The sequence below is a fragment of the Asterias rubens genome, chromosome 10 (assembly GCF_902459465.1).
Source record: "Asterias rubens chromosome 10, eAstRub1.3, whole genome shotgun sequence".
Lineage (NCBI taxonomy): Eukaryota > Metazoa > Echinodermata > Asteroidea > Forcipulatida > Asteriidae > Asterias > Asterias rubens.
The window spans coordinates 1,831,646-1,857,996 of NC_047071.1; the positions used below are offsets into that span (position 1 = coordinate 1,831,646).

Here is a 26,351-nt window from a genome sequence, read left to right on the forward strand (position 1 = left end):
ACTTGAGTGGAAATTATGTGACAGCAGATCCCTTCTGGCTGTGGTGACCTCTGACATTACTTCAATTATCCTGAGACCAGCACAATGAGCGAGCCAGACCCTGTCGATATCACGCCCAAAATAATCGAAGGTAATTAAAGGCTCTGGACACTATTGGTAATTACTCAAAATAATTATTAGCATAAAACCTTACTTGGTAATGAGTAATGGGAGAGGTTTATGGGATAAAACATTGTGAGAAATGGCTCCCTCTGAAGTGACGTAGTTTTCGAGAAAGAAGTAATGTTCCACGAATATTATTTCGAGACCTCAGCTTTTGAGGTCTCGAAATCAAGCATCTGAAAGCACACAACTTCGTGTGACAAGGGTGTTTTTTCATTCATTTTATCTCGCAACTTCGACGACCAATTGAGCTCAAATTTTCACAATTTTCAATAATGTTGCTCTCCCTTTTTAGTTGCCTCCCTGGCTCTCCTGGAGAACATTAAAACCCAAACCACATCCCATGTCGCGGCCTTTCTTCAAAGCCTCACAGATGACGTCAAAAATCACCTCTTCCCCTTCACAGAGGCAAACAAGGAGCGCTTTGGGGAGGTGAAGTCAGGCTCGTTGTGGCGTGACTTCACCCACCCTTTTTTGCATGCAGCCTGCAAATATGGGAACGTGGGTGACGTCTGCTTGCTGCTGTGTTCTGGTGTGGATACAAGGCTCTGCACTGAAGAGGTATGAAAGTGGGTGTAGAACCCAGGTCTGGAATTTCAACTACGAAGAGGGCAAGGGCATTTTCGTTTTGCAAAGGGCACTTCCAGTGGAAAATCTTAAGGTCCATTGGACATTTTTGAAGGGGCACCAAGGCCTCCATGATTTTCGTAGAACTGTGTAGAAAAGAATTAACTTAACCCTTCCGTGCGTTTGAAAAAAAAATTCATCTCGCTGCATGAAACCCACTGTATTCTACTGCACTCAGGGAAATCTTAATTAGGGGTAAATCAAGCTATTTCCAATATTTTTCAAGCCCTACACCTTCAGAGGGTCTAGGTATAAGTTGGCAACAACAAAAAAACAAATAAATATTATTTGCTACATGAAATATTCTCGGATTTAACTTCTTTTGCACTTTTTTCGGCACTTTTGTTGATTTTTTTAGAATTTTTGTTAGTAGGGGTTCGGTGGAGTAAACAACTGCCATGAACAGCCATGGACACTCTACCAGGCTTTGCTGAAAATATTATTGAAATAATTTCCTTCCAAAACACATCACCAAAAAGTCCAATCATGGTCTAATGCAGTAGCATTAATACTCTATAGCTTTGTACACAAAGCAATGGAACAGCCCTGGATGACCACCACATGTGGAATCAATCACTACATCATGACCACCGGGTTAGCATGGCCATTCAACTTTGGCAGTTTGTTTTTCGATGGTATGAAGTTTGATTACACAGAAACCTGTTTAAAAAAAATTATTATTAGTAAAGTTATGCATAAAAATGCAAATAAGGGCAGTGAAACACAGTGGCACTGTCTTGGGGGAGGGTTAACTTGCAAGCATGACGTCCAGGATGTCTATAAAATAGTATTTATGCCAAAGTGAAAGTCTCCCAGGATGCTAGCATGGTTATGAAAGGGCTTTGAAACTTCACCGTGCTTTTTGTAAAATAACACTATTTTGTTACATCGTATAGGATCCCCTTGTATAAGGAAGTGCTAATCAAAAACATTTTTAGTGGTTTTCTTAGAAGAAATAATGGGAAGTTATTAGTTCCATATTCAAATTAAGGTTTTTTTTGTCTCTCTCTGTTATGGTGATTACATTGTGCAACTGCAGGAAGGTACAGCACTAGATGTCGCAACTTTTCATGGCAGACTGGAAATTGTGGACAAGCTTTTGGAGTGGGACCCAAGTAAGTATGGTTCGTAAACAAATTGTAGGAACAAGTCTCTTGGTTTGGGCACCTGTTCGTGTAAAATTAATAAGAAATCTGGTGAACTTTTAACCACTCCGCATCAGAAGATGACATGTCTGTCTGCAGATTTTGTTTTGAAAGACTTATGACGGAAGTTTTGAAATGCCCGGAACAACTCAGGATTTCCCTATTTTGTTTTTTTTTTGCTGGCGGCTAACATTTGCATCCACCGGGACTTTCCAGTTTGTAAGTTGCACAGGCAGCACCTACCGTGATACATTTTGTATCAACCTGGACAAAAAACACAACACCAGGTCCTGGAAAACATGCCTTGTAAAATCCCTTTGCTGTGGTTATTGTGTCACAACTGATCTGTTGGTTTGCAAAATGTGGCATAAAAGAAAGAACAGACTGCCACATTTTGTCATTATTGTATTTGACTCAATGGGAGGTAAATCTGAGATTCCAGTTTACCATGGGAGACGTTTCAGCTGTGGCTTACTGTCGAGGTTCTGCGAATCACGGTGAGTGCCTGCTCACCAGTCCTGTCTTTATATTTGTTTTCATTGGCACTTTAAACGATGGAGACTATTTCTATTCCTCCTGAACAGGATGCCAGTTCATGGCAGAATACTCCCGAGGTTACTCCTGAGTGTGTGCTCGCTAGTCTGGTGTTTCTATCCGTTTGTGTTTATATCTGTTTCCATTGGCACTTTAAACGATGGAGACTATTTCTATTCCTCCTGAACAGGATGCCAGTTCATGGCAGAATACTCCCGAGGTTACTCCTGAGTGTGTGCTCGCTAGTCTGGTGTTTCTATCCGTTTGTGTTTATATCTGTTTTCATTGGCACTTTAAACGATGGAGACTATTTCTATTCCTCCTGAACAGGATGCCAGTTCATGGCAGAATACTCCCGAGGTTACTCCTGAGTGCTTACTCCTGAGTGTGTGCTCGCTAGTCTGGTGTTTCTATCCGTTTGTGTTTATATCTGTTTTCATTGGCACTTTAAACGATGGAGACTATTTCTATTCCTCCTGAACAGGATGCCAGTTCATGGCAGAATACTCCCGAGGTTACTCCTGAGTGCTTACTCCTGAGTGTGTGCTCGCTAGTCTGGTGTTTCTATCCGTTTGTGTTTATATCTGTTTTCATTGGCACTTTAAACGATGGAGACTATTTCTATTCCTCCTGAACAGGATGCCAGTTCATGGCAGAATACTCCCGAGGTTACTCCTGAGTGCTTACTCCTGAGTGTGTGCTCGCTAGTCTGGTGTTTCTATCCGTTTGTGTTTATATCTGTTTTCATTGGCACTTTAAACGATGGAGACTATTTCTATTCCTCCTGAACAGGATGCCAGTTCATGGCAGAATACTCCCGAGGTTACTCCTGAGTGCTTACTCCTGAGTGTGTGCTCACTAGTCTGGTGTTTATATCCGTTTCCATTGGCACTAAACGACAGGATATTTTCTATTCCCCCGAACATGATGCCAGTCCATCATAGTTTACTCCCCTGCTCCTGCCGATACCCATTTTTACTCCCGAGTGGAGAGAAGCAATCATGATAAAGTGCCTTGTTCAAGGTCACAAGTGTCATAACTGACTAGACCAGGATTCGAGCCCACATTCTGTAAATTACAGAACTTGAGTCCACCGACCTATAGACCCCTCGGCCACGGCATGCCACCAACTTCATATACACTCAGTATAAAATTTGATGCTCACTTGTCTTGTAAAATTAAAATCGATTTTTGTTTTTTCCCGAAAGGTATGATTGAAGATGAAGAAACCGTGAAAGGCCTGTTGGCAAAGGCTTGTCGTGCGGGACATCTAGAGATGGCTAAATTATGGCTCGACAAACTGGCTGAGATGAAGGGGGAGGGTGAACGGCCATGCCCAGAAGACTTTGTTGCTATGAACGATCACTTCATTGCCGCTTGCCAAGGTTGGTAAATAATAATAACAACAACACCATGTACATCTTAAAGGCACTGGTAGCTTTTGGTAATAGTCAAAGACCAGTATTTTAACTTGGTTTATCCTGACATATACATAAAATAAAAAATCTGTGAACAACTGAGCTCAATTGGTCATCAAAGTTTATTGAACAGAAATTTATGAAAGAAAAAACACCCTTGTTGCACAAATATGTGTGTTTTGAGATGCCTAAGAAAAGACTTCAGGCCTGAAGTCTTTCTCAGATTCAAATATTTTAGTGAGAAATTATCTCTTTCCCAAAAACTACGTTACTACGTCGTTTCTCACAATGTTTTATACTGCCAACTGCTCTCCGCTGCTCGTTACCAAGTAAGTTTGTATGATAATATATATTTTGAAAAAAACAAACGAGTCCAGTACCTTTAAAGGGAAGATTATCATTCTTCTAATTAATGACAATAAAAACTGTTGGTAAGAAGCCTACAGCAGCTTTCGATAATAATAATCATTTTGAGAACAACTTCACTTCGAAGTAATGTGGATCCTATGGAAAATAATACAAGTTTTTATGCCCCTAACAATTTGAATCTGTGAAGTGTTACTCTCAGACTGTGTACTCCTATAAGGGATTATTCTTCCTCGGAGGACACATTTGCTCCGGATTTTAGCAATATCTCAAAAACCTTTGAAATAATATGTTCACGTGGTAGTTTTATTGTAAACTATATCTTCATTTTGTAAAAGATTGAAACAAGCGAACGGTTCCAAAAATCGAAGGTATACTTTGCCTTTAAGCCTTTAAACACTCTGGCTTTTCTTGCAGGTGAACAGTATGAGCTTGCTTCGTTCCTAGTGGAAGAAAAAGTGGTCACTATAGGGAGTGAGACTGCCCTCAGAACAGGCCAGAAATTCAGTGAAGTTTTGAGACTTTGGTGTAAATATGAGGAAGAAGAGACCGGGGAATTTCAGGTATGTCTGCTTCCCCTGTGTGGAAGTACCGTTTCACACTAAATATTTAATTTTGTTAAGGGTACCCGACTATTACAGCCAAGTTGAAGTTGTCTTAGTAAAAAAGGAAAGAGTTAATAAGGGCGGTGGCCGGCGTGCATGTTGATAAACCTGGGCCCAATTTCATACTGTTGCTTAAGGACAAATAGTAGCTAAGCACAACAAAAATATGCTTACCAGCCACAATACTGCTTCCTATGTACCCTCTGTGACTGGTATACTGCTCTTTTTTGCTTAGCAGAAAGTTGTTAGGCATACTCAGCGCTTAAGCAGCTTTATGAATGGGTTTGAAACTTTGCATGCTGCGAGTATTTTTAGTTGAGGTTTGCGGTACCACTTTCTTCAAATCTCTGTTGTAGAATTCTTGCACTTTATTTTACAAAACTTATCGGGGAAAAAAAATAAAATAACTTTTAAATTTCTACCCACTTTTCAACAAGGAACTTGTAGCCAAATGGAACAACAGGTGTCTTCACGTATTTGACAGAAACTGGCTGGATTCGTCCAAGACAGACCTCTGGCATACGTTGATCAAAATCAATCTATCCCATAACTCAATCAAGACGATTCCGGAGATGCTGCTGTGGGGACTGCGCCATTTAGAGAGACTTGATTTATCTCATAATCTGATCACAAAGCTACCGGAACCGAAAAGCATGGAGAGACTGACAGACTCAAGGTAAATAATTTGTCATATTAAAGAAGTTGACTATTAATTTGGATATCGACCATAAAACTAGGAGTGGCTTGACTGTCTACTCTTGTTTAATACAACCAGATATATGGGGTCTACATGTCTATGGACCACAGTTATTACTTTGCTTTTGTTTCTCCAAGCCCAACTGGAAGTATCGTTGATTTAGTTCAATAATTAATAACAATAATGGTTCAAGGTGCAGCTTTTCAATAACCTGCTTTTGCTGGTAAATTTTCAGATTGATGTATTTGAAGGTTTCCAACAACAAACATGTGGGGCGTCAGGTCTACGGACCAAAGTAAAAACTTTTATTTTGTTTCTCATATAGGCCATCCGGAAGTATTTTTGTATTGTCTTGTATCGTTGAAGCCGTGTAAAATAACAATGCAAGGTAACGCCATGCGAGCAGTGACCAATGGAACACGGTTCCATATAAATGCTGGATTGATTAAAGGTGCAGCTTTTCAATAATCTTCTTTTGATGGTAAATTTCCAGACTGATGTATTTGAAGGTTTCCAACAATAAACTACACTTCCCTGTGATTGAGCTGTTCATGTTACCACTCCTGGAGCACCTGGATTTATCCAACAATGCCATCACAAGCCTCAACCATAAACGCTTCCCGTCTACGCTGGTCAAACCAGGTGATTATAGACCCACCCTAGCTGGTCAAACCTGGACCCAATTTCATAGCGCTGCTTAGCGGTAAATTTTGTGCTTACTGTGCAATTTCTATTTCACAGCGCTGCTAACCCTAAGCACATGAAAAGGCATGCTAACCTTCCGCTGCTTATACCGCACGAAAATAAATGATGTCACAATGCGAATCCACAGTGAACACGCAATATGGCCGCCCAATTTTTCTGCTAACCTGTGAAATACGCTAAGGCTTAAGCATTTTTTTCTGCTATAGTAAGCACGCAAATTTGCTTACCGTTAAGCAGCGCTATGAAGTTGGGCCCAGGTGTTTATACCCACCCTAGCTTGTCAAATCCATTTTTTTGCTCTAAAAGGGTGTCCTATTTTTGTGAGTCAACAGATTTTTAGAAATCTGCTGAGCAGATTGCTGAAAATCTGCTAAGCAGATTAAAAAAGACTTCTATTTTCGTGGGTCTCCTATTTTCAAGGGTAACCTATTTTTCGTTGGTCGCCTATTTTCGTGGGTGTCCTATTTTTGTGGTACCTTTTTTCGGGGGAAGCGTATTATCTTTGTAACCTGTGTCCTTTTTTGCCGAAAAAGAAATAATATTGATAATATTATTAAAAATCATGTAATTTTACTTTAAAAAAATCTAAAATACTTGTTTTTCTGCTGCAGAAAAAGGGAAAATCGTTTGGGAGTGCAGTAACCTTACGTCACTGAACGTTTCGGGGAATCACATCCTACAAATACCCGAAAGCATTACCGCTGCAAAGAGCTTAAAGAACCTGTGCATCAACAATAATAGACTGGCCAAGCTTCCATCAGCATGGGACTGCCCGTTGGTAAGTCAAGTCAATTTGCCAATAGACTGTGCAAGTCTATGTGATGAGCTGAGCTTCTGTGCTGTTGTAATGCAGTTGCTTTGGTGTTTGGTGCTCTATTGTGTTAAGGTGTGTTTGTGGCTGAGCAGGCAAGTGCACTGGACTCGAGCTCTGGTGTATCTGTTCGACAGAGTGCGGGTTCGAGTGGTGGTCTTGAGACACTTATGTCCGTAAGCAAGACACTTAACTATGATTGCATCTACCTTTGGGTTATGTGTAATGCACAGAAAAGAACCGAGTCACACTTATTGTTCAGAGAAGGGGTTAGCCCTGATGTTTCTCACAAGGGCTACTGAATGCACCACAGTTCTTGTAAACCATCACTCGGTGCTACACAATGTATGTAAAATGGTCTCATAATTACCCCCCCCCCCCGATTTTCCTGTTTAAAAACAAATAATGAGCTCTAAGATATGCCCTTAGGGTTTGATAAGGCTCTATATCAGAGCCCACAATCATCATTATAATAGAGGGGTATTATGATTGTTGGTTTGTCTATAGACACCATCTACTAAAATAGAATACATTTCTGATAAAAATTTGTTACCCTACAAGTTTATCTGCCGCAGCAATTTCATTCCCTGATAATTTTGTTAAACATGTTGACCCCAAAGGTCAAGCTCAACGCCTCGGGGAATTCCATCAAAGAGGTACCAGACATGCACGGCCACTGGAGCCGTTCCCTGGTCATCCTGAACCTAAGCAGTAACAACCTGACGGAGATCCCCTGGACAATATGTCAACTGACCGCCCTGCATGATCTGAACCTGTCTAGTAACCTCATCACCCAGCTCCCAGCTCCTACGGTATGGAGTATCTATAGCTTAAAGGTAGGGTCACAGAGTGGTACATACTCCAAGAAAGTAATAATAATAATTTGGGGTGCTAATCATCCTTACTCGCAGCTAAGAGCTGAATCGCGAAGGACGCCGTTACAACGTGTTCGAGAAGCAGGCATGCAAGGGCGACTTTGGCTGCCAGCCACATCAATCCGTTATGACCACGGAGCACAGCCAAGATCGAAAGTGTTTGATTTTTCCGGATAGTCTGGAAAACCCTTGTGGCACAGCAGAAAACCAACGCACAACTCAACTCACATATAGCCCTGGCCGGGAACCGAACCGGGGTCACCTTGGTGAGAGGCGAGCGCTTTACGCACAAGCCAACCATGCCACACAATATAATGACCATTATATAAACTCAATTGAGCCCCGTTTTCACACTGTACATCTTATCTCCTGGGAATCCAGCCCAGGGGATGCCCCGAGATTTTGTTCAGCCCATTCTCCCCGCTTACATGTAGGTCCTTATTCCATGGGGTTCCGGTTGTACGTTTCAAGTACACCCCAGAGTTTTACCGCTTATTCCTACCCCATAGCAGGGCTGCCTATTCACTGGTGTATGCCCATTTGCTGGGGTAGATCAGGGGTAGAGCCATCCAAGTGTGAAAGGGTTGGTCCTTCTTCCCTGGGGTGGCCCTCATGCGCAAGGGGTTAATACCAAGCTTGTGAACAATACTACACTGAAATAAATAATGAGAGTAATTTTGATTGATCGTTCCTCATTAGGAGCTGTGCCTGGCCGATAACCGACTCCTTCACGTAGAGAATCTGGGATCTCCTGGGATCAGTCAGAAGAGAAAAAGGTTGGTTGCCGCCATTATTTCCCCCCCTCCTCGACCAATGTTCAAAGAAAGACTTTAAGGTCAAATTCAGTTTTCTGAACCACTCACTTCCCTATAGAGTCCTTATGAAAATGGAAAGAAAACATACAAGTCTCTGACCTCACATTAAAATGGTATAAAATGCTATTGTGTGTGACATCCTTCATATGTATATTTTGTGTATATTTCAGATATACATGTATTGTCTGTTGTTTCTATAAAAAAATGTTCTCTCAGGTTCAAATCCAGTTGTCGATTTCACAAAACTCTTTCTAACTTAGGATTAATTTTAAGACATAGGACGAGTCCCAGCCCTGCACTGTAACATGTAAACCTTAAGATTTTAACTCGAGATAAGATTAATCTTAGCAGTTTGTGAAATCGACGGCGGGCCTGGTCAGATGGGATACTTGTGTCATCGATCAAGGCACTTTATCATAATTGCTTCACTCCACCCAGGAGTAAAAATGGGTACTGGTGAGAGCTGGGGGGGAGTAAGCTGCGATGGACTGGCATCCTGTCCAGGGGGATTGATATATTTTGTAATGCCAAGGAAATCGGATATTTAAATACCGGTCTAATGGGCTATATTGGCACGGGACAGACTTTTATTTTGTTATTATGCTCGATTCCCTAACCCATCCAGCTTCCCACTGTTCAAGAAGAAGCTCAGCATGGAAGCATTAACTTCAGGTTCCCCGGGGAGTACCTTCTACTCGGCTGGCTCTTTCAGCGAGCACGCCCTCCTCCTCTCGTTTCCTGAGGTCTTCGAGGACAGCCTGACCAACCTTGATCTCAGCGATAACCAACTGCAGGTCGTTCCGCCGAGCGTCTGCAACTTGTACAGTCTTCATGAGCTGGATCTGAGCGGGTAAGTTGCACCAAACCGTTGGCTCAGAGCTTTAAACCGTTGGTGGCGTTTGTTTTTTATTTCATAAAATTGGTTTTGCGTTAGTTTGAGCTAGCCCAGTAAACGGAGTTTGTTGTGCAAGAGGGATCTCCAAAGCAGTTGTTTGGAAAAAGTAACTTTAATTTTCTAAGAAAAAACATTCATTTGTGGATTTTGATTTTGTTTTCATCAAATTTCAATGACCCTGGTTTGATTGGATGCATGGTACACCACAGCACTTTGTTAACCATAACAGGGCGCTATGTAAAGGGATAAGTCTCATACTTCAAAATGTACATGTAGCTCAGCATACATGTATCTACAGGGCCCAATTTTATAGAGCTGGGCCCAATTTCATGGCTCTGCTTACCGTAAGCACAGAATCAGCGCTTACGGAAGCAGGGAATTCTGTGCTTACGGCAAGCGTATTTCACGGGTTAGTGGCGAATTTTGGCTTCTGCGCGTGCGTACTCCACGTTACTAGGCATTCTACGCTTACAAGGCTAGCGCAGAAATTCGGCGCTTGCACGTAAGCGGGGAATCGCGATCGTAAGCGCAGAATTCGGCGGTAAGCATAGCCATGAAATTGGGCCCTGCTAAGCACAACAATTTGCTTTGCATGGAATTTTTGCCTCGATAAAAACAGGATTACCAACCAAATTTCCATTTGATTTTCAGGATAAGCAAACAACAGCTGAATACCAGTAACGAGCAAGATGCAACAAATGGACATTTTGTTGGTAATCTTGTTTTTATCAAGAAAGAAATTTCATGCTAAGCAAATTTTTGTGCTTAGCAGCTCTATGAAATTGGGCCCTGGGCCCAATTTCATAGAGCTGCTTAAGCACAAAATTTTGCTTAAGCAAAAAATCCTTGCTTAGTAAAATCAGATTACCGGCCAAGACTCCACTCAATTGTTATGCTAAGTAAACAACAGCTAAATACCAGTTACAAGCAATGTATACGGCATGAAATTTTGGCCAGTAACATGTGTAAAACAAGCAAGCTATTTTCGTGCTTAAGCAAATTTTTTGCTTAAGCAGCTCTATGAAATTGGCCCCTGGTGTATAAAGCGCTATACAAGTATTATTGTTATCATCATTTGAGGTTGGAGCCCCTCCTTAAAGCCATTGTGCACTTTCGGTAAACAGTGATGTCCAAGGCTCACACTTCGTGTATCACAACTTCTATATAAAATAACAAACCTGTGAAAATTTAGGCTCAATCGGTCATCGGAGACGGGAGAAAATAATGGGAAAACCCACCCTTGTTTCCGCACGTTTCGCCGTGTCATGACATGTGTTTAAAATAAATCCGTAATCTCGATATCGAGAGTTGATATTGTTTTAATGTTTTCTCAAAAAGTTAAGCATTTCATGGAATAATATTTCAAGAGAAGTCTTTCACCATTATCTTCTGTAAACCCTGTAAGTTATTTGTAAATCTGTGAACTTTTTTTTTTCTGTACCGAAGTGTCCAATTGATTTAATTCTGAATAGTTTTTACTGAACATTATTATATTCTTGTTTTGCACAATTTCGAGCATTGTTATAAAATGCTGATCATTTTTTCATCAGGAATAAGGGTATAACGAGACTCCCCGATGATTTAGCACAGTTAAGGAACCTTTACTTCTTGGGATTGAAAGGGCTAGAGATCAAGGAGCCTGAGACGGTAGCGGAAGTCATGAAAGAAGAAGGGATTCAGACCAAGAGCATCTTGAATAAACTCAACGAGAGACTGATGAAGTGTCGACCGTATTACGGGATGAAGCTCATGCTGATTGGGCCGGAGGTACATGTAATCGTGATTCTGCCTCTTTATTTTTGTTCCTTAAAAATGACTTTTTGGAGGCTGATATAAAAATAAAAAAAACCAAAAACAACAATGTTTTTTCTCGCCGAAGTGTATTAAAACAAGCAGTTGTCTAGGAGCAGTATCCACACATTGACTTTATGTAACCCAACATCATTCCACATGAAAAAACAAACCTGTGACAGGTTTCTAGCTCAGTGGTAAAAATTGCTCTAAACAACAAAACAGTGAACAAAAAACTTGTATTTTTTTTACTGTTTTTAAAGATTGGGTTTGTTGACTCTTGAGATAGGAATGTGATTTTCCTTTTTTTAACAGGAGATCAATTTTTTTTTCTTTTCACCCACCCCCCACAAAATTAAATAGAAAACTATTTTTTTATTTTTTTTATTTTGTTGACCAGAGATGCGGCAAGTCGTCTTTACTGGCGTGTCTCATCGGGGAAGAATCCAACGATGACGACAGCGGGATAAACATCGGCTCATGGACTCTACATGATCCTGTCAAGCATAAATCCTCGTTCAGGGAGAGACTCAAATCTAAAACCATGATAGTGAGTTTTTTATGTATTGTTTATATCTTACTTTTGGGTGGACATAGGAAACGGATGAGCATATGATCGCCAAATTAATGTGCCAGTGCTCCACCAACTTAGCTATGTAGACCTACGTTGGCAGTCTCCCTTAGTTCGTCATTTTTTATCCTTTTTTTTGTGGGGGTTGCAGTAAGAAGTAACACAACCTTAAACTATCCTATAGCCAGGCGTCATGCCCCCTGACTATCATACAACCAGGAAATCTTCAGTATGTTTAATTTCGCATTTGGGAAAACAGTTGCATTTTGTGAAATTTCATTTTGTTCACTGTTCATGGTGTTTTGTTTGTTTTGTTTGTTTGAGGAATTCATTAAACTCAACAGGAGAATTTAAAGCCAGTGGACACTATTGGTAAATGTCAAAGACCAGTCTTTTCACTTGCTATATCTCAACATATGCATAAAATAACAAACCTGTGAAAATTTGAGCTTGATTGGTCGTCGGAGTTGCGAGATAACTATGAAAGAAAAAACACCCTCGTCACATGAAGTTGTGTGCTTTCAGATGCTTGATTTCAAGACCTCAAATTCTAAACTTGAGGTCTCGAAATCAAATTCGTGGAAAATTACTCCTTTCTCAAAAACTACTCCACTTCAGAAGGAGCCGTTTCTCACAAAGTTTATACTACCAACCTCTCCCCATTACTTGTTACCAAGTAAGGTTTTATGCTAATAATTATTTTGAGTAATTACCAATAGTGTCCACTGCCTTTAACGTAACATAACATAACAATTACAATTTATAAGGCACTATTTCATCAAAAGACTGTATACATATTGGGTAAATCACCACTATTAACCTAAGTCTGGGCATGCCCGTATTTTTTGAGGAACAATGAATTTACCCAGTCGAGCCCGGTTTATACTTCTTTTTGTCACTTTATGATCGGTTGTTGGATTTATACTCTTTTTTTATGGATTTAGGGTACGCCCAGTCATCAACAGAAGGAAATAGAATTCTCCACCTGGGATCTGAAAGGAGGCGAGATGAACTGCATCATCCATCAGTGTTTCCTGACCCCGAGGGCGCTTTACCTATTGGTCTGGGACGTCAGGGATGATCTGGAAGGAGTGGAGAAGCTCTGCCCCTGGTTACTCAGTATTCAGGTGAGTTCTTCGTCACTCTCAAAACATTGCATTTTATTTTCTTCTCTGGATGTTCAAAACCTTGCACATTTTTTGCTGACAAAATTGACAAAATCCTATCTTGAGTTAGGACAAGTAACTCGTCCTAACTTAGGATGGGCTCGACGTCTATGGATATGGAACTTAACTCGTCCTAAACCCTTAGATCGATCCTAGGTTAGGAAGAGTTTGGTGAACTCAACGGCAGGACCTGCAATTACTAGGTGTGGGTTTTTGCCTTTTCAAGAGACAATATTCAAAATAAATGTGCAAAGAATAATAATCGGCTATCTTATCAATCACAGTCGAGAGCATCATCTAGTATCGTCATCGTCGTGACAACACACATCGACAAACTCAGAAAGTCTCAAGACCTGGAAGCTCTCCGAGCGGAAATCTGCAAACGGTACAACCGCCAGGACGGCTTCCCGGAGATCGCTGGCATCCTTGAGGTGACGGCAACGAGTCCGGACGGTACGGGTATCGGACAGCTACGGGAGTTCATCTATGAAAGTGCAGTCGGGATGCGGATCAAGAAGAAGACGAGCGGCGGCTCGTCGACGAAGGTTCCGTTCATTGGCAGAATGGTGGGTCGAATTATTCAATCTCTTACATCTCACAGAGCTGCTTTGTAACTTCATTGGAAAGATTTTGGATTGAATGAAGAAAAAATTACTAGAGCGGGATTTGAACCAAAGACCTGCGGACTACTTCCGGAAATTTTCTGATTTTCCTGTAATTTCCTGAATGTAAAGCATTTTGAGATGTAAAATGCTATATTAAGACCAAATTGTTATTATTATTTGTAACATGCAGGCGCTCCACTAACTGAGCTATCTAGCAGTAGTCTGCCTCAAACAAAGATATTGACCAAATAGTATTTAAATTAGGGTCTTAAAACCAAAATTATGTAAGCAGGCTTCGCGCTCACAAGGTTTCACACTCACAAGCTTTCAAAACAAATCAAGGGTGGATTTCACAAAGATAGTCCTAACTTAGGACAAGTTCTAGAAGTTGTAAAAACTTAAGGCTAGTCTAGGTTAGGACGAGTAGCTCGTCCTAACTCAAGATAAGACTAGTTTTAAATCTTTGTGATATCCATCCCAGTTTTTCTTTTTTGAACAGCCTTTCACCGTCATCCCTACCTTTGGTTTCAGGTTCCTCATACTTTCTTCATCTTAAAAGACATCATGGCTAATGAAAGTGAGCGACTCCGAAGATGCAGTCCTCGACTCCCTCCGATACTGAAGGATGCAGAGTTAGCGAACCACATCAGGAAGATACCAAACAACAAAATACAGAGCACTCAGGATATTGAAGAAGGTACAGACCATAGAGTTATATATAAGAACTAGAGGGCGCACTGGCCTATATACGTGCCCCAGCATGCGCGCAGGCGGCCATTTTCTAAGTTGACAAAACAGGCATCGCACAGCGTGTGCTTGTGCGGCCATTTTGTTAGTTGACAGCATCGCGTAGCGTTCAATAAACACAAACTCCAATGTGTGTTTCATATTCAATGCGCGTACAGAATGGCCACGCGTGTCTCCTTGCGGTTCCGTCGCGTTTGTGCACGAAGCATCACCAGTGCGCCCTCTAGTTCTTATATATAACTCTATGGTACAGACCCTGTCACTTTGTAGTCTTGTAGGACTTGAGCTCAGGGTGCCCAGTTTCATGGAGTTGCTTAAGGGTAAAAAAGTAGCAAGAAGTGCAAAAAGTAGCCCTGCTTAAGCTTACCAGAAAGGTCAGGAAATCGAGGAAGGACCCCGTCATCACTTTGTAGTCTTGTCGAAGGACTCAAGTCCAGGGTGCCCAGTTTCATGGTGTTGCTTAACCACGAAAAGTAGCTTAAGCGCAAAAAGAAGCTAAGCTAACCAGACATCGATCACTTCACTAGCCAAGAACCCTCATGGAGAGAGAAGACAAGGAAAGAAGATGTCGGGAGGAAAACCCCTCAGAGAATTATTTCAGGGAAAACCCAGGCAATCGCATACTAACTGAACAATCCAATCCACAAAGTGCCCCTGGTGGTATTCCAATCTAGGTCTTAGGAAAGATGCCACTGCGCCAAATCCACTGCCCTAAATCGCGATTATATTTAAAACACTTCTTCAGGGTATGGAGGTTATTCCGTTTTCGAAATGAAATTAATACAATACAATGTAATGACTAAAGCTTTTAGACAAAATTGTTTCAATCTCTTTGACTCTCCCTCCTAGCTGCTGAATTCCTAAGCTCCTGCGGTAGCCTCGTCCACTTCAACGACCATCTTCAAGGACTCAACAGCCTCTACTTCCTGGACCCGGTCTGGCTGTACATCGTACTCAGTAAAGTCGCCAACATGAAGAGTGCCCTGGTAAGGGAAGGGCGTATACAAAAGACGAGCCTTGCCGCACTGTGTGTGGAGAGTGGCTTCGGTGAGAACCAGTTTGAGGAGTATCTGCAGCTGCTGCAACGGCTGGAGATACTGCTGCCCATCAGTCGCACAGAGTAAGTACTTGGGGTCGATTTCACAAAGAGTTAGGACTAGTCCTAATTTGAGGACTAGTCTTTTAGGACTAGTCCTAGGAGATAGTAAAAAGTTAAGGCTAGTCTAAGTTAGGACAAGTAACTCATCCTAACTCAATATAAGACTAGGCTTAACTCTTTGTGAAATCCACCCCTGATGTTTGAAGCTTTGCATGGTGTGAAGAATAAGGATAAACTATAAATAATAGTAAATATGTACGTTCAGAGCCGGTTTGGTCTTGACGTTTCAAACACTATATACCATTGTATACTCTGCTCATTTTCAGAAGACACCCTTTAGGAGAGAACCATTATCTTTTCTCCTGAAGACAAGCAGAGTATAGTGTCGAGACATCGAGCGAGACATCAAAACGTTGAGACCAAAACTGGCTCTTTTCAGAGCAAACACTCCCTTGAAAGAGATTTATTACACGGTTGTACCTGCGCGTTCACTTTTAATTAGTTTATTCTTAGAGTTAATACCCTTGAATGCTGCCTAATGTATAAACAATTACTTGGTCATGAATAATTGAAAGCTGTTGATAGTAAAAAACATTATGATAAACGGCTCCCTCTGAAGTAACATAGCTTTTGAGAAAGAGGGAATGTCTCACTCAATTATTCAAAGACTTCAGGCCTGCAGGAAAATGATAGATATAAATATGAATACTTGATTCATAAATACCTTCCCATCTCCTTGACTCCTTGTTCAGGTTCCTGATCCCGAGTAGACTTCCCAAGGAGCAGCCGGGACAGGATCTTTCACCGACTCTCCAAGACGAGAAGTTTCTCCAGACCCTGGAGCGTGTCTACAAGCTTCCTTACATCCCACCGGGATTCTGGAGTCGATTGGTCTCAAGGGTCTACGTCTCTCTCAAGATGCTGGACACCGGGGGGCCGGCGGCCACCAAGGGCGGGAGGTCCAGGAGGACACCCAAAAGGAACTCAGGGTAGGTGGTTCCTATTTATTGTACAAAGCTGCCAACTCTCCCTGATTCTACTCAAGCTCTAGTGCTCCTCAGCAGAATGTGGGTCTGACAGTCGTAACACATGTGTCCTTTAGCAAGACACTTGTTGCTTTTCTTTGGATGGGAGGTAAAGCCGTTGGTCCCGTGTGTTGTGTAATGCATGTAAAAGAACCCAGTGCACCCAGAGAAGGGGTTTGCCCCAGTGTTCCTGGTTTGATTGGCAGCATATTGCGCCACAGCACCTTGTTAACCATTACACGGTGCTTTATAGAGCTGAGAACTATTTAAAAAGGGATGTTATTGGCCCTATGACCAGGGCACTTTTGTAAAGCGCATTAAAACGGTTATTGTGAAATGTGCTATATAAAAAAAATTATTATTATTATTATATACAGGAATAAGTTTCATATTTAAAAAAATATATAGATATATTATTTGTTTGTCGGGCCATACCTCCCACAAGCTTTGTCTTTTCTGACTGTGCCCCCCATTTTCAATTATCCTCTTACTGTTCCTTGTTATTGTCATGACGATTCTCTGTTGGAATGGAAATAAATATCTTGAAATGAAATGAAAAATACCTTGCAGGGAAAAGTACTGACCACTTTGATACACCCTAAAGATAATAAAGCGCTGTATAGGAACCTAGTATTAAATAGGTGTACTGAATATAATAATCCCCAGCCGTGACACTTGTGTCCTTAAGCAAGACACTTAACCATTGCTTTGTCCTTCGGATGGGACGCAAAGCCGTTGGGCCCATGTGTTGTATAACGCATGTAAAAGAACCCAGTGCACTTGTTGATAATAGAAGGGGTTCGCCCTGGTGTTCCTGGCTGTGGCTGCTGTATGCGCCGTAGCATCTTGTAAACCCTTATAAGGTGCTAAATAGTTGGGTCTCAGAATTCATCTTTCTGAAAGTTTTTATATACTCAGCGCCTTGAGTACCTTGTTTGGTAGATACGTGCGCTATATAAGACTTCAATATTATTATTATTATTATAATATTGCAAGGCACTTTGAGGGACTATAATCTGCTTGAAAACAAAAATCCTTATGAATACTTGTTATTATGACAGTATGAACCAGAGTATGAGAGTTGGTGTGACGTTGAGTCGAACAAACATCATGTACTGGCAACGAGGAATCTTTGTTCTTCACGAGACGGGTCGGATCTTTCTCACCCCTCTGACATTCAAAGACTCTAAGCCGGGGATCTGCGTCCGCATCCACTGTCTGGAAGGCGTGTTCAAACCTATGGGTTTCATGGTGGACCACATTGAGAACCTGATAAAAGAGTGGTATCCGGGTAAGTTTTTTGTTGTATGTGTGTAGAGACTGGTGCAAGGCTCGCTCGTATATAAAAAAAAAAAAAAACCAAGAGAACAACTGAAGCGCAGACTATAGTTTTGTATGAAATCAAATCTACGTAGATTTTAAATATTTTTGTTCATTTTGTTGTTAAGCTTCTTTTTAAATTCTATTTTAACAAACTTCATAAAAAAAAATCAAACAATTCATTGCCATTTTTTTTTTAAACGGCATTTTCAATTTTTTTTTCTCACAAATTAATAGTTTGTTAAGGTTAACTGTGAAACAAAATTAGACTTTGGACGAGGGTGTTTACTTTTTTTATAAACCCAATTTGCCAATCACGCCCTAATTTTGTGCAACCATTACATAGGTTTTATGATATCAACGTTAGTTGGGCAAAATTTGTATTTGTTTACAAGAAACCGGAACCGGAGGATAAGTTTAAATCTGAGGTTTATACAGCAATGTGTAATATAACACTGTAATGAACTTTGAAAGGCCTGACGGGCTTGAAAAAGTCTTTTAAATACTCATTATTATTATTATTTGTCGTATTGTTTTTCAGGTTTATTGGACGTTGATGAATTCAGTGGGAAAAATCTCATCCAGAGGTTGATTCCTTGTCCAGATTGCACAGCAGCAGAGATCAAAAGGGATAAATTGCAGAGGTCGCCGCTTACAGGATGCGAGGAAAACATTCATTATTTCTCCGTCGGTCAGCTTTCCATGGCCGCGACAGTGGGAGGGTCCGAAGAGGTGGAGTGTCCAAGAAATCCAGGCGTGAGCTTGCCGTTGACGAGACTCATCCCCGATCTCCTCCTGTTGGACCTCCCCATCAGGGCTCTGGATAAAACTCTCTTCGACTTCGACCCAAAGAAGAGCCGCCGCCTCGGAAGCGGTGGTTTCGGAGAAGTCTTCCGCGCAAAATTCCGCGGAGAGAACGTCGCAGTGAAGATGTTGATCGGATCGACCTTCCTCCGGCAGAGCACAGACTCGGGCTTGCAGTCTGGGGGTAGTCAGAAGTCCAGTGTTGGTAGCAGCTGCGAGTCGGGTCGCGGCACGCCCTTTTTAATTTCCAGCCAGCGCGCCGGGAGCAACGCCGATTTCACTGCGGAGCTAGTCATCAACGGATTTGCGAATCTCCGCAGCGAAGTCGCCATGATGGCCAAGCTAAGACACCCGTGCATTATCCACCTCATTGGGATCTCGATCCAACATCTTTGCTTCGCGATGGAGCTTGCCCCTCTTGGTGACCTGGCAAGCTTCTTAAAGAAGGAGCTGGAGAATCAGAGAGAGGAGTTGAACCAGAAGGTTTACCATACGATCTTAGACCGTACCCTGACGTACAAGATCGCTCTTCAGGTGGCGCATGGTGTCTTGTACTTACACAGGAAGAAGATCATCTACTCGGACTTAAAGACGGATAACGTGTTGCTGTATTCACTTTCTGCGGATGCTTCTGTTAACATTAAACTTACAGATTATGGGATAGCTCGGCATTTGGACCTGCAGGGCGCCAGGGGGATGGCTGGTCCCATGGGCTTCTGTGCACCAGAGATTCTACGTGGTAAAACATTCACAGAGAAGGTACATGTTCTATTGATTAGTCAGTACATGTACTTCCAGGGGCTTGCGAAGTAGCAATGCTGTATATTTCTGTGCGTTGTTTACCCCATGTGTTTTTCGGTGAGGCTGGTGCATGTTTTTCTCTTTCATGTCGGCCATTTATTTATTTAAAGGTACCAGTTCGGGGTCTTTTTCTAAAACTGTGGCTCGGCTCCTCTGGCTCTGAGCTTAGTTTGCTCCTGGAAACATTGTACAAAATGTACACTGCTCCAAAATTGATGATGGAACCCAAGCTGGAGATGGAGCCCTAGCCGAGGTTCATGGCCCAGGGTCCAATTTCATAGTGACTGCTTCAGCTTAACAAGTTTGTGCTTAGCAGAAATGAGAAGGATAACGGGCACAAATGGTTAATAGGTTGTGGTATTTTGACTCGTAATCTGATTCTAATAAGCACACTTTTGCTGTGCTAAGTTGATTTTTTGTGCTTATAAAAGCAGTTCTATGAAATTGGCCCCAGGACTTGCCAAAACTGTGTTGCAAATAAGTTCAGTCTTTCAAACACTGATGGATGTTGTTTTTATATATTTTTTTAATATAAAATCTGCCTGTTCCCATGCCCAGGTGGATTGGTTCTCATTCAGCATGCTCCTCTACCATCTCATCACTGGTACCTGGCCCTACGAGAACCTCAAATCAGCCATCGAGGTCCGCGGCGCCGTGGACACTGGCATCAAACCTGCCTTTGTGTATCGGGACTACACCATGGTCCCCATGTTCCCGGCCCTGGAGGGACTGATGCAAAGATGCTGGAACGACAAACCACTGGCGAGACCTAGCGGACATGATATTGCTACCGTGCTCAGGAACGCATCGTTCGTCTGTCTGTATAACGTGATACCGTTGCACACTGCAGGGAAGATAACTTGCCTACAGACGGGTAACGGTCAACTAAACGAGGTAAGGATGGCCATAAGCCAGTTTGAGATTATGGTGGATAGGGTTTGCGTTTAGCTGTGCCAGGTGATATAAGGGTAGCTTCGAAGGAGATTGAAAAGAACGAGAAGTACCAGGACCTGGCCAGGGAACTTCGTAAGATTTGGCAGGTAAAGGTAAAAGTAGTCCCCGTGGTGGTTGGAGCACTTGGCACCATTCCCTAAGCACTGGGGAAACATCTAGATGAAATAGGGACAAATGTGAGGGTAGATCTGTTACAGAAGGCAGCGCTTTTGGGAACAGCGAGGATCCTGAGAAAGACCCTTGAGATCTAAGGCTACGGGACGTAGCCCGGCTCGAGGAGTTACCGGCACAAAGGAAAATGAGATCTTTCTTTTGCATGCTGTGATAAAATGAAATAATAATAATAATAATATTATTAATAATAATAATGACAATTTATATTGCGCATGTATCCACCTAATAAGGTGCTCAAAGCGCATGAAAAGACGAAAACAGAAACAAATCAACAGAAGGAAGAGGGAACATTGGGAAAACAAAAGAAATAAACTACTGAAAAGGAGGACCAGTTTAGCCCAGTTCAGAATCCGAAAATGCTTTCGTAGAAGTTGAACATGGGTCAACTGTTGCAAACTATTTGTTGCAAATTTGTGACGTCAAAAACTCACCTTTTCAAGTTGTATTTCAATAATTGCACTGACAAAGTTTGTTTAAATCATATTTTTCAAACATTCCTTTTTAGGACGGGATTTTGTGATTTGAAGTGAGTTATCAATCTTTCGGTTCAAGCATGGTTTCAATATTTTGTGTGTACTTTAAAAAATACTTTTTCATGTTAGTTTCTTTTAAGATGGTATTGTTCTAGTCATGTTCATGCACCCTTTTTGTCGTCAGGCTTTTGATTTAAAATTTCTTTTTACACTGATGTGTTTTCGCTGAAGACTTTTAAAAATGTTTGATGTTTGTGTTTTGCTATTGCTATTTCTCTCCTATGAACATACTTTTATTGTCTTAGTGTTAATGCTTTTTTACCAGTTGTTTTGTAATATTATTGTAAATTTAAGAATATTTTTTTGTACTGGGAGTTCTGTAATGGTCTTGTCTAACCATTTTTGTATGGATTTTGGTATTTCCTGTCTTTTTACTAATTTATTTGTGTTCTTATTGTGGATTGTAATTTCCCCGTTTTCACCCTGTTATCACTCACCCTTTTTTATCTTATGATTGTTATGCACTTGTGTACACTGTATGGAATGGGGGCAAAACATATCGATAAATAGTATGTAATTTCTATTTTTTATTTGGGGTTGAACGAAGAAATATTGACTAGAGCGGAATTTGAACCAACGGACTCCAGATTAAAGCGCTTCAAATCCCGCTCTAGTAAATTTGTCTTTGTTCAATCTCACAAATCGTTGTAAAAAAAAATTACCGCATCAGTTCCCCTTGTGGTTTATTAATTATTTTTATATTGGTCAGTTGTTTCTTCATCAGATTTCAAGGGTTTGGGTGCTTTTGTTAGGACACAAAACACGTTAACATGTTCATTAAATTTATACAATTTGAAGAAAATGATGATAGAAAGCTTCTCTTAAAAACATTACTTGCTGAGGTGCTGTAGTATTTGAGAACAGATACCATATCTGTTTTTTTGAAATGATAAAACAGAGAAGAACATTATTTTTTGTGATATTGTTTTACTCATTTCTCAAAAACTACAGCACCTCATCAAGTAATATTTTAAGAGAAGCTTTCTACAATCATTGTCTTCAAACCGTGTAAGTTTAAATGTGAGAATGTGTTACAAAAAGTACCCAAACCTTTTAACAAATCCCACTTTTTCTTTGACTCTGACAGAACTCAAGTCGTCTGTGGCTCTGGACTGGTGACGGTGCAAATTGTCAAAAAGCAAAAATTCATATCAAGTACTACTCCGATGGGGAACTCTTACAAAAACAACTCAATGGGTCTCAGGCAAATTGTATGGTACAAGTTGGACACTCGGAACTTGTTGGAACGAAGGTAAAATGGCTTCTCTTATCTCTCCCTTCCTACACAATCTAAAATAGCTACCCATAAAGCCCGGTTACAAATAATATATGCTGTGATTTTTTTTTCCACGTAGCTTGGGTAAGTACCAAGTATACAGTGCTCACACACATCCGGGTAAAAGTCAATATTTTGATCATGACTTCAGGTGAATTGGGTCAGTTCAGGGAATCTGTCAAAAGCAACCACAGGTATTGACCCAATTCACCTGACATCATCAACAGAATAACATTGGATGTGCCATACTGGTGGGCAATGTCACTGTGTGTTATTCAGTGAAGTGCGCATTTTAGGTGACGCAACAATTATACGTAAACTTATTGCCCACCAAAATGGTGAGCATGGCACAGTCGCCGCTTGTGATGTGCGTGCAAGGGGTCAATTGTAGATGAAATTTGACTTTTTGACATAGTTTGTTTTACTCTGAAATAGGATAACTGTATCCAGCTGTATGAGCTTCCTGCGGTTGGTCCTCAACTCATCGGCCATCAGAAAGATTTCCGCGTTGATTCTGAGGTGCTGTGTCTCCGCTATCAACCAGTCAACAATAAGGTATTGTTATCAAACAACTCCAAACAACTCCAATTTACACATTTTAATGTAAATCTCAAACTTTGGCTTAAAAAATTTGACTTTGGACAAAAAACTCAAACTTACAAAATTCTCAATGAATCTCTAACTTTTGCTTATTTAGCACTTCTACACTGGTAAAATGTCTTCATTTGAAACCATAAATCACCAAACATTTTTTGACCCACAATCTGAAAATTATGTGATGCTGGCATTACAGATTTATTTTTAGATTTTGGACCAAAAACTAAAACTTACAAAATTGTCAATAAATCTCATTTTTGTGCTTAATTCACCCATGTCTTTAGTAGTCCCCTCTGTATCATTTGAAACCATAAAATCACCCAACATTTTTTTACCCAAAATCTGAAACACAGAGTTTGTTTTGATTTTGGACCAAAAACTAAAAACTTAAAAAATTCTCAAAAAATCTCAAACTGATGGTTTTTGTGCACTGTTCCAGGCATATGGTTAAGTTTTTATATATTTTGTTCATTCTGAAACAGCACCATCTGTCAAAATTCGTTCAGAGTAAAACTGTTTTAAATTGAAAAAAAACCACTTTTTTCTCTGTTATGATCAACTCACAATCCATTCTCTCCCAGGACATTCATGGGCGTCTGTTTGCGGGTCTGGCCGATGGTCATGTGATCGTCTTCAACCACACATTGTTGTCGTCGTCGGCGGGGAGCAGCGACAACGGACCGGGGATGATGTGGTGTAGGTCAAAGGTCTTGACGATGGAGAAAAGGCAGTGCAACGTCCTGGAGCTGGTACCTGAGCGGGAGGAGGTTTGGATAGCGTGCGGCAATCGGCTGCGCATCCTCTGCACAAAGGTCAGTTTCATAAAGCATGTAAGCAACAGTTTTGTGCTTACAGAGCATCCCTTAGCAGAATTTCTAATTCATAAAGCTGTTTACCGTTTCAAGCAAGGGTAAATTATAATAATAATAATATCGAAGTCTTTTAAAAATAGCGCAGGTACCTACCAAACAAGGTACTCAAAGCGCTGAGTATATACAAACTTCATACTTCGTACTTTGAATTTCTTTTTATTGTGCCTACGGTTTGTTTATCTTCCAATTGAAACTGGTTTGTACTTTTTGGGGGGAAGTTTTTTACTATATTTTCCATTTTTGTATTTTTTTACATTTGGCCTGTACATAACTGTCATGTCTTCTATTTTATTTGTGTAATGTTCATTATGTAAAATGTAATTCCCTTGTTTTGCATTAGATTTGTCATTTTCACTATTTTAAAACCATGTAATTTTATCATAATTCGAATGCACCCTTGTCGATAAGAAGTTTTATTAATGAAAACAAATTATTATAGTTATAGTATTATTACAGTTGTATTGTTACTCACGTAACACTTTTATTTGCTAGAAAGTATTATTATAACGATTCTATGGTTAAAATGAGGAAAGTCATATGTGACTCATGTAGTGAACTTTTCAACTTCGGCTGCAAATTTCAACATGAAAGTCATTAGTATACATCAGAAAACATTATTTTCCAGTTAACACAATCTTTTCTCTCTCTGTTCCTCCCCACCAAATGGCTTAGGAGATGCTGCTTGAGAAGCAGTCCATCACCGTGACAGCTCGAGCTCAGCTTGGCATCTTGGGTCTAGCTCATCACCAAGATAATCTTTTCTGCATCACAGAGCAATCCTCCAGAGTGTTACAGTACAGCATGGCGGGCCGCCAACTTGTACAAGTCTTACAATGCGGTAAAGTCGCCCTGCAATGCGGCGATTGTTTGGTATGGTCCGAGGACAGCAAAGCCGCACAGGAAAAAGAAGAGGAGGAGGTAGTGGTGTCCCCGGGAAGAATATCCTTGGAGGTGAACGAGACTCTGCAAGAAAGCAAGGGTGAGAGTCCCCCTGAAGACGACGAGGGCGATGATATTTCATTTCGGAATTCACACTTTGGCGGACAACATGCAGCCACCCTGTCTGGTGCATCCACTCTCAGCTCCAGATCATTCCTGCATCCACCAACGGATATCCGACGGCCATCATCGGACGGTTCGGAGAGGCACACCTCTGGCGTTGTTTTTCCACAAGTTCAGTCACTGTTAACGGTCAAAGATACACTGTGGGTTGGGATGAACACTGGCGACACCCTAGTCACCTTTGTAGATTCCGCAAACTGCGGCAGGTACGACTTTGGGGAGTTACTCGCTCAGCTGGGGCCTTCTGATGAGTTGGGAGAGCAGAGTGGGCCGGTGAAACAGTTGTTGAGGGCGGGGGAGGAGTATGTAGTAGGTTGTCAGGAGATACAGCCGGCCTGCAATGCAGACAAGTCAGACACCCCTTGTCATTACCAGCTCCTGGTGTGGCAGGCATGGGGAGCCGATAACATCTGGAACTTTAATCACATTCATGAGGTGTTGAATGATGCTGTAGAAGCCATGGAGGAATAACTGCAACAAAATGTTCTTTCCAACCTGGGTCCAAAAACTTGCTTAGCAGAAACAACTTTTGCTTAGAAAAAATAGGCTTCCAGCCAGAAAACCATACAGTTACTGTAGGTGTGTCTGGTACCCCCGTCCTTTCTTGCTTAATTAAGTTAAATCGTATTTAATGTGTACAAATTGAGACTTCTCTCTGTAAAAGAACATGATCTTGTGTGATAATTGTCTGAAGCTGTTGATATTCTGAAAAAATGTAATACTGAAATTGATTATATTTCTATTTTGTACATATTTTATTTTGAGCTGAAATTTGTATGTATACTTGAGATATGCCAACGTTTGATTAACTCTTATTCTGAATGTATTGATTTACTTGAGGGCTGTATAAAATTAGAACCAAATTATGTATTTGATGACAAAGCTATTTTAAGACAGGCGCGAACAAAATGAAGTGTTTGGAAATTAAAACTCTGTTGTTCCGAGCATTATATTGCAGGGAGGAGAAATTTCAGACTTTTATCTGAATTCAGACGTTTTATTGACCCAATTCACCTGACGTCATCATCAAATAATTTTGGATGCGCCATATTGGTGGGCAACGTCATCTGTGTGATATTCAGTGAAGTGCGCATTTAAGGCGCTGAGCGTTTACACGTAAACCTATTGACCACCAAAATGGTGAGCGTGGCACAGTCGCCGCGTGTGACGTGCCTGCAAGAGGTCAATAGTCAGTCTTGGGAAGAAAAATCAGCTGTTATTTTTTCCACGATAGAGAGATCCTACTCTTTGATCTATTTTCTCTGATGCTTAGGACACTGTTGCTTTAAGCTGTGTGAA

The 26,351-nt window shown here is 41.0% G+C and overlaps 1 protein-coding gene across 3 annotated transcripts; it reads left to right on the forward strand.

Moving 5' to 3' along the window:
- On the forward strand, nt 1-26,087 carry LOC117295446 (leucine-rich repeat serine/threonine-protein kinase 1-like). 3 transcript variants are annotated; one of them, XM_033778107.1, is made up of 25 exons: nt 1-130; nt 458-723; nt 1,826-1,904; nt 3,677-3,853; nt 4,670-4,815; nt 5,295-5,533; nt 6,048-6,196; nt 6,871-7,037; nt 7,691-7,906; nt 8,645-8,721; nt 9,386-9,610; nt 11,206-11,422; nt 11,847-11,996; nt 12,962-13,144; nt 13,468-13,749; nt 14,320-14,485; nt 15,385-15,655; nt 16,387-16,623; nt 17,721-17,950; nt 18,521-19,542; nt 20,143-20,478; nt 22,333-22,497; nt 22,957-23,076; nt 23,700-23,930; nt 24,663-26,087. In XM_033778107.1, exons 1-25 carry the CDS (start codon nt 85-87, stop codon nt 25,521-25,523), a joined length of 6,258 nt encoding a protein of 2,085 aa, XP_033633998.1. In that variant the 5' UTR covers nt 1-84; the 3' UTR covers nt 25,524-26,087. The 3 variants fall into 3 exon arrangements, with proteins under 3 accessions (XP_033633998.1, XP_033633999.1, XP_033634000.1); XM_033778108.1 differs by having other exon boundaries at nt 1,829-1,904; XM_033778109.1 differs by lacking the exons at nt 1-130; nt 458-723; nt 1,826-1,904 and adding an exon at nt 2,365-2,431.
- Nucleotides 26,088-26,351: the final 264 nt, after the last annotated feature.

What these genes read in the sequence shown, in the direction of transcription:
- LOC117295446 (XM_033778107.1), top strand. Translation starts at nt 85, where the DNA reads ATGAGCGAGCCAGACCCTGTCGATATCACGCCCAAAATAATCGAAG. An exon ending in GGAGTATCTATAGCTTAAAG is followed by an intron (nt 7,907 to 8,644) that starts GTAGGGTCACAG and finishes GTTCCTCATTAG; the next exon opens with GAGCTGTGCCTGGCCGATAA. An exon ending in CCTGGTTACTCAGTATTCAG is followed by an intron (nt 13,145 to 13,467) that starts GTGAGTTCTTCG and finishes TATCAATCACAG; the next exon opens with TCGAGAGCATCATCTAGTAT.